This window comes from Saccostrea cucullata, unplaced genomic scaffold (genome assembly GCF_032062105.1).
Source record: "Saccostrea cucullata isolate Sc308-1 unplaced genomic scaffold, CSIRO_AGI_Scuc_v1 ctg5254, whole genome shotgun sequence".
NCBI classification, from domain to species: Eukaryota; Metazoa; Mollusca; class Bivalvia; order Ostreida; family Ostreidae; genus Saccostrea; species Saccostrea cuccullata.
In genome coordinates, this window is record NW_026930289.1 from 1 (window position 1) to 8595 (window position 8595).

General features: G+C 32.1%; 1 protein-coding gene across 1 annotated transcript; it reads left to right on the top strand.

Annotated features, from left to right (window-relative positions):
* Nucleotides 1-3024: 3024 nt before the first annotated feature.
* LOC134283608 (uncharacterized) lies at nucleotides 3025-4666 on the top strand. The gene is made up of 2 exons (XM_062766113.1): nucleotides 3025-3241; nucleotides 4449-4666. Exons 1-2 carry the CDS (start codon nucleotides 3025-3027, stop codon nucleotides 4652-4654), a joined length of 423 nt encoding a protein of 140 aa, XP_062622097.1. The 3' UTR covers nucleotides 4655-4666.
* The last annotated feature ends 3929 nt before the right edge of the window (nucleotides 4667-8595 follow it).

Sequence of the window (8595 nt, forward strand, 5' to 3'; positions counted from 1 at the left end):
CAAACCATAAACAGGTGATAGCGAAATATTACTTTACAAATAAGGAACGTTCACTTTGGAAAAGATGAAGAAGAAATAATTTCTTTTCTTATACAGTATAGTTTCAGTTGGCCATCATTTTCCATAGTCAGTAAAACTTCCAAACATGAAACAGTTGTGGCACATTCAGTGGTGATCTTAATTTAAAGTACACTGGGATATATCAAGTCGACATATGAACTAAAGTAACTATTGTTACTTGATCATACGTCAACGGTGTATCTAAATGATGAGTTGAACCCCACAGGAAATATTTTTTCTTGCCATGAAAAGATTTTTAAAATATATTCTGATTCTGCTTCATAGAAATATAAAAACAGGTCGGCCAATAAATGTGCACAATTAGTGCCCATCGATATTCTAGCCCCCACACCACCTGTTCCCAACGCCTATGGATTAAATCACTGTTAAAAATTGTGAAAACCTAGTCATAAATATGTCTTTTTATGCTGTTGAATTTAGAAAGAGTTTCATGATCAAAATTCCACGACCCTACTCAGTTTTCAGCGGACTAGGGTCTGAATTCAATACCTTTGGTCTCAGTATTCAACGTTGAAAAATGACCCACGGGTCAGTTTTCAACTCGGGTCAAAATTCAACGTAACACTCGCCCAACAAGTAAAATGCGAGGTTTCACTTTCAAATTACGAAAGATTCCGGCAAATTTTAGCTATAAAAATATCTATATGCAATTTTTGAATCATCTGTATAAAAATACATGAAAGGGAAGAGAATATTTTTCTTCTTATATCCGATTTTTGATTTGGACTGCTGGACTGATGTTCTCCGAACCTCCACGCTTTTTGTTGCCAGAAGATCAAAAAAACCATATGCAGGCATTTGAAAGAAAAATATTCCGAAAAGTTGGAGCCCTCTCCCATTGAAATAGAATTTAAGGTGTGGTGCGCAGGTTGCTTGTTTGGATTAAATATGAAGAATAAATTATTTTTACATGGAATAGACTAATGAGTTTTAGTCATATCTCTATGTAACTACGTAGTACAGAATGTTGTATTTTGGTTACCTGATAATTTTTCACTTACTTTTCTCACTTTTATTCTGAAAAGATGAAGGATGAACAATTAATCGAAAGTATGGTAATAATTAGATAACAGGAATACTCAATTAATTAAAAAAGTATTCTTAACATTTTTTTTTAAAAAATTTAAACTTAATTGAATGTAGTTATCGAGATTTCTCTTGTAAGTGTATAATTTTTATTGTTAGAAAACAACATGTATAATAAATATCCTGAATTTTATTCAAGATTTTTTTCAGCACACTGAATATATTCGTTTTTTTTTCTTTTCTTTAGCTTATATCTTTTAGAAACCGGGACTCCGAAATTCTGAAATTTCTTTCTTTTAAATTAAGTATGGAATAAATAATTTCAAATTATGAAATCTCTATCTGTTAGATTAACTGTGGAATAAATAATTTCAATTTAAAAAAAATAGAAGGTAATCGGATCCTGCGGTTTGGCCAATATAATGCTCATCACATCCAATAAAATGCTCACCGCATCCTGAACATGTAGTGAAATACATCTGATCAAATTGGAACTCTCGCAGGAAAAAGAAGAATGAATGATGAATTTCCTTCCGTTTTTAAAAACTAAACTGTTGGGTTTCCTGTAAAAAGAGACAGCTTCCAAATCTTCGGTGCTGTTTCTTCTGTGTTGTTAAATTTGGCTTGTGTTAAAATCTTCTTTGAGGAGTGGACCTGTCGTATACTTTTGATTAACTGAAATTCACTAAATACGTCTTTCATTCTTGGATCATTCTCTAAAATATTCATGTTAGTTTTGATGACTTGGAAGAATTCTTGACTTTTTGGGTTGTGTGTAGATACGTAGGGAATAAGATTTTTTCCGGTTTTTCTTTTATCTGAGGTAAGCTGTTTCTGGCATGTAGCTTGGCGTTGTCATTCCTTTTTCAATCAGTAAGGAAGGATAATGCCTTTGTTGTAATAACTCCCGTAACTCATTAAGTATACAATTTAAAATATCCTTGTTTGATATTATGGTAAAGAGTCGTCTGGCTAAATTATATGGAATATTGTTCTTGATGTGTTTTGAATGCCAGGAATCGTAGAGAAGGTATTATGTTGCGTCCATGGCCTTGTAATGTGCATCAGTTTCGATTTCTCATATTTTTTCATAACCATTATATCTAAAAATGGTTACTTGAATCATCACTTCATCACTTTCCATTAAAAATTTTAAGTTAGGGCTATTGCTTTTCCAGAAAAAAACCTCAAATCTGCATATATATTGATGCAACGTCATGAATTGTGAATTGTGTTCATGAAAAGAATTCTGATTTAATGATATGGGGCAAGACATGAAAGGAAATAAGGATGGTAGACCAATAGAAACACACCCAACCAATGTTATAATGAGAGTTTGTCACCTGTTGCCATCCTAGAACTATAAAAGACTCGGGATTTTTGATTGGAAGCATTCTTGTTACTACAAAGAATCGGATCGCAGGTAAGTGCAATCTGAACTTTAAAAATGAGGGAAACATTTTAAAAGTCTACCAAAAGAGTTTTCCTTAACTTTATCTTTTCCGAATGATGAAATAAATGTATGAATAATAATAAATAATAAGAAGAAAATGTGAAAAGATTCGTTTAAGTAAATTGTAAAAATTTAAATATCTTTGCAGAATTATCCTTAAATCTAAGTTTAAGGAAAGCAAAAATTAACCGAGATATTAAAGACAAAATTCTTGGAGTTATACCTAACAAAAACGTCTCGGAATTATATCTACCCAAAAAAAATAATTATCACATACAGATATTATTCATAAAGTAAATGTGAACCGTGGCATTCATTTTTTTCTTCCATATTCAATTTTTAATCGTCTTAAATACAGTTGCCTACCTAGACAAGGTAATTTTACTATGTTTCATATTGATCCGAAATTATTAAAAACGTATAAAGATTATAAAAAAATGATACTATTTTTTTTGTCAGTCAAAATGAACGCCTTGATTGTGTTAGCCTCTGTTCTGGTATCCTGTTATGCTGGTAGGAACGGCGATGGGGGATATGGCGGAGTAAAGGTAGGAGGATTAGTGGGACTTTTAGAAGGAAGATTGCTTGGAGGAAGAGATGGAGGTTTTGGAGGAAGAGGAGGAGGTTTAGGAGAACGGCTAGGAGGAATTGAAGTAGCAGGAGGAGGAAGATGGTTAAAAGGTGGTGCATAAATTTGGTTGATAACATATCATATAAAATTTCATTTTTTTGTTCCTTTTTTTCAAAAAAAAAAAAAAAACTGCAGATTTGTTACACCATTCAGAAGAGAAATCTTCATTCATATACATGTACATAAAACAACCTGACATGATAGATAAAAGAACATGAACAATTCAATTGTAGTTGTAGCACGTCATTTGATTGTATAAAGATTTAGTTTAAATCGTATAACGTAGCGGATATCCGGGTTTTTTCACGATGATCTTTTTTTTCACATTTTTTGCAATCATATTTAATTCGCAAAATATAAAACACGCAAAAATTATGTCAGCTATAATCTTACATAAAAGCATTACCATTTAAACACAAAAATCTTCAATCGTAAAAAAATAACTTACGCATATAAACTGTTCTTATCTACCCCCCTTTTCGCAAAATTTCAAACACGCAAAAGAAAACTAGAGGTACTGTGAGCAATGAGGTCACTAAATGATACCCCCCGCCTCCCATATGAATAAAATGGCAGTGTCCATGTTTTGCTCTGAAAAATCCAAAATATATGTCAGATCAAAAAGTAAAATAGGAGGTGCACAATGGCAATATGTAATAAAGATTCTCTGAAAGTTTCATTAAATTTCACTCAGTGGTATAAGAGGAGTTGCGGATAAGAGATGGGTACCCCAAAGCGTAACAGACGGACGGACGGACGTACAGACGGACGGAATTAACGATTACTAAATACCCTCCCGCTTTTCAAGCGGGGGTATAAAAAACGGATATACGATAAGTTGCCTACGTGACAATGAGTCACGTAAAAAATTATTTCTCTGCCAGACGTTACTTTGAAAATATGCTTAATTTGAAGCCATTTCTGTAGGGAAAATTGTCTAAATGTCTACACTGATATTAAATCATAAGGAATAAAGCTTATTATAATCTACGTTATACGCTATAACATAACTTTGGGCAGATTATTCTTTTCGATTAGCCATTGAACTTTTCTGCAATGAAGTTTTTTTTTTCTCCTTAACTTCATCTTCTTTCTCTCTCTAATCAGAATCTCGTATTAAAATTGTATAACATAGGTTAAGATAAGCTTCATTCCTTAATTGATTTTTTCGGTATAAGTAATGTGATAAACGATAACTCTAATTATGATTAATTAATCTTAATAGATGTTTCAGTTATGATGTCTTTTATCTTGTAGAGATCAAATATGGGACTTGTCCTTCGGTCGGTGAAACAGACTCTCTACAAGTGGGACGTCCTTGCTCTAATGACGAGTATTGTCCCGGGTCACAGAAATGTTGTTTGAATAATAACTATGGAAGGAGATGTCAAATACCAATTGAATATCAAAAACCCGGTAGAGGCAATACCTTCCTTATGATGTATACTTCCAAATCAACATGAAGAGCATGCAATGATGACAACCTTTGTCCTTGAAGATGGAAATGCTGTAAACGATTTTCATCTGGTCAACTCGACACTTGTACTTCCTCGAATCTTATCCTTCCGTCTTCTTTGGTGCAGGTGGAGGTTAAAAGTACTTTGAAAATGCTGTACAGATCGATCTATGCTTGAAGTCTTCACCTGAAATTAAATAAAATAAAAGCTTACTACATTTACAACATACTACGGTATCTTATCTTTTTCTTCAATTATTTGGGGAAATTTATAAATAGAATATTATTACAATTTCTCATTATTGATTTTTAGCAATCAAAACGATATAATTATTTTGTGTTTTTTCATTGAAAAGAGAAACAAATAAAGCATTAAACTTACCTATACTCTCTTTGTGAAACACTGATGCCCCTTTATGGCAGCTTATGGCGAGGGTTGAGGATAGTTAAATGCTAGTCAACCAAGCTAGGATAAAGTCAAAACGCAGGACAGTAAAGGTGACAAATGGAAATATCGGCGATTTTTTAAAAATAAAATGCATACTTTATAAGGATGGGTGATTGTCTTTAGGACTTACTGAAAAATGTGATGTGGTTCAAATCTACATGTCTAGGATATTTAAGAGGCAGTCCACCGAAAAACCAGGCAGTACTGTATTAATAGGCGGTACATCGAATGTGAGGAATATTTGATATTTTATTAAAAACAATATCAACGTAGTCCAAAAGGAATAATGTAATTGAAGATTTGTTTGAAAATTGCTTATTTAGTAAAATATCCTTTTTTGTGTTTTTGAATTCCCCGGTATAAACCATTGAATGTAGGTCAGCAACAAAGAAGTGTAATTTCTAATACATTTTTAATAGGACTATGCTTCACATTTAACTAAATCTAGAAATATTTCATCTCTTTGTTTAAAAAATAAAATCAGTGGGAGAAACACTTTTGATAGTAGTTTTCTGGCAAAATATGTAGACGTTTTTATGAAATTTTGCGATGCAAGAGTTATCTCCCGTGGCATCGGTAAATCTTATCGAAACCCTAGTGAAATATTAAGAATCGATAAACTAAAGAAAATTATTAAACAAAAAATAACTAATTTATTTTCAAAATATAATTCATTTTTGCCTCCAAACGTAATATTAAGATTAAAATTGGCTCTATTATTCAGGTTGAATTCACGTTTCCATTGATGTATCAGTGACGTCATATACCTGACTAATAATGCGTCACAATGAAATAGTTTCAAGTTTTCCAGAGAAGTTTGTAAATTCTTTGCGTAAAGATGTAAAGAAAAAAATTGAAAAAAAAGATTTCTCTTTTTCTGTTTAATTACTCTTCAGAGTGCATTAGTCATTAGTCTAAATGTTAAATAATATTTATACCCCCCGCTTGAAAAGTGGGAGGGTATATTGTAGTCGGTATGTTCGTCCGTCCTTCCGTCTAGCTGTCCGTCCGCCTGTCTGTTATGCTTTGGGGTACCTATCTCTTATCCGCAACTCCCCTTATACAACTGAGTGAAAATTAATGAAACTTTCACATAATTTTTATTACATATTGCCATTATGCACCTCTTATTTTACTTTTTGATCCGACACATACTTTGGGCTTCCCGGCCAAGCAAAACATGGAGTTTGCTATTATAACCATATGGGATGCGGGGGTATCATTTAGTGAGCTCATTGCTCACAGTACCTCTAATTTATTTTGATTTGCCTGCATAGATAAAATATAGATTTATTGAGTTAAATTACTGCTGAACTCCCCACTATAATTTGGCACTGAAACGGAAGGTGGTTTAGTGAAACATTTCATTTTTTTAATTTAATTTTTTTTTTATTTGGCGATTGAAACAATCACACACTCACATTTAATATGGAGTTTAAACACACGACTATGTTGACCAATTCTAAAATGTTTTCACGTTCATGAAACCAATTCTTAAGAATAATGATGTCAGGATCCCCCCCCCCCCCCGCGTTTTGTTTGCGATTTATCGGCTCTTAAATAATGATACTATATATGAAAGAACTTATTTTCTTATTTAAATATAATTAATTTTGTAAAAAAAGAAAATATAGGGGAAAAGGCTTTACAGATGACAGGTAAAAAAAAACTTCGATAAAGTCGAGACTGCAAGAAAAATATTGTCTGTATTTAGGCAAGTGTAATTTCGCCACTGATAGAATTTAAATCTTTAATTCCTGAGAAAATGAAAAAAGAAATTTTACTTGGAAATAAGAAAAATAATGAAGCAAGAACGCTGTCTGCTCTCTGCTGTTTCATAGGCCTAATGCATGCATGTACAATTTAATACTTATTTTTAAATACCGAGTGTCAAGATATCAAACAAATGTTTTACCTGTAATCTTATACATTTAAATCTATGGTTACACTCATTTAAAAACAGTAAACTGACTGAAAAGAAACAGAAGACAAGCATATTTTTCTGATAAATTAAAATGAAGAGCCAAATTCAGGAAATATTTCTAAATTTAAGTTAAAACCGATCCTGATTGAAAATAATGCAAAATTAATAAATTTATCAAACTAAAGGCACCTGCCACCTATATTACATGTAAAAAAAATTAAATCAAGTAATTTTTTTGATCATATTACAACAAAAGAGCCAAATTTAACATTACAATTATAGTATTTTCTTCTTTACATAATTCCAGTCGGGATCGGTTTTGTTTGGGAAAATAAAAAAAAAAGAAGTAAATTTGAGTCCTTTTCTTTATTTCAATATACATGTACCTGTTCCCACTGATTTTATTGAGTGACTCAAAGGTTATCTAATAAACAAGCTTTATGATAAAGGTGATGACTTAATTTTTCAGTCGTCAACTTCCCTTATTTATGCAGCAATATACATTAATCACCTCCATACGGATCCGGAGTTTATATCTCTCTGTCGATTCGATACGCAAGAGCATGCTCTGCATATGTAAAATTCTTAAAACGAGGTAAATTATTCACAAACAAGTTGATGAAACAAGAATATCTGCTTTCTCGTTTAAAAGCATCATTTCGTAAGTTCTATGGTCGATACAATGGCCTTGTCAGCAAATACAATTTATTATTGAGTAAAATGCTGACTGATGCTTTTCATACTAATTGTTATACAATTATTTTTACACAGAATGAACGAGGATTTTCCGTTATGTCCCGATCATAACATGTAACACAAGGCTATGTGACCGGTCGGCAGGGGATGCTCATTCCTCAATGACACCTGATCCCACCTCTGATGTTTCGGAGGTCCGTGTTCGCCCTGCTCCTGTTTTGGATCGTTATCTCCATATATTTCACGTAGCTACTAGTATTTCATTTTTCATTGTCAAATGGTTAAAAAACAGTGTGACTTCTTATAAACCGTTATACTGCCACATATACTGATATTTATGATAATAATGTCTACGAGCTGACCCACTGTTTAAAAAACTTAGTTTAAACGTGTAAAGAAAGGTTTATTATAATAATATATTTTATTTTAAGGTTTTGTTTGTAATGATACATGTATATTCGACATTGCACGTGCACTGACCATCAGGTGAATATGACATCAATTCCACTGAAATTGAATGGCTATAAATGTATGGACAATTTTCTGTTGTATAGATTATAATGGGACATTCAAAATGCCACATGCTAATGTTTAATTATCACTGAAATAATTATATTGTCTCTGATGCTATTTCAAATCAAATCAACACAAAATTTAATGACAAGACACTCTTTGGTGGCCAACCGTGGTTTCTTTTTGGTACTTTTCAGAACCATGCATCTTACATAAACCCAGTTATAGTTTAGTTGACTATCTACATATTTCAATAATAATTTCAATAACAATTTTTCGACGAAAACATGCTATAGTACTGAAAAATGTTCATTAAAAATATGACCATGCATCCAACATGTAGTATAATTGTGTTTAATGCGAAATT

Bases quoted from the DNA above. Each gene is read 5' to 3' on its own strand.
- LOC134283608 (XM_062766113.1), top strand. From the start codon at position 3,025: ATGAACGCCTTGATTGTGTTAGCCTCTGTTCTGGTATCCTGTTATGCT. The intron at 3,242-4,448 runs GTGGTGCATAAA...TTTATCTTGTAG, and splicing joins AGGAGGAAGATGGTTAAAAG to AGATCAAATATGGGACTTGT.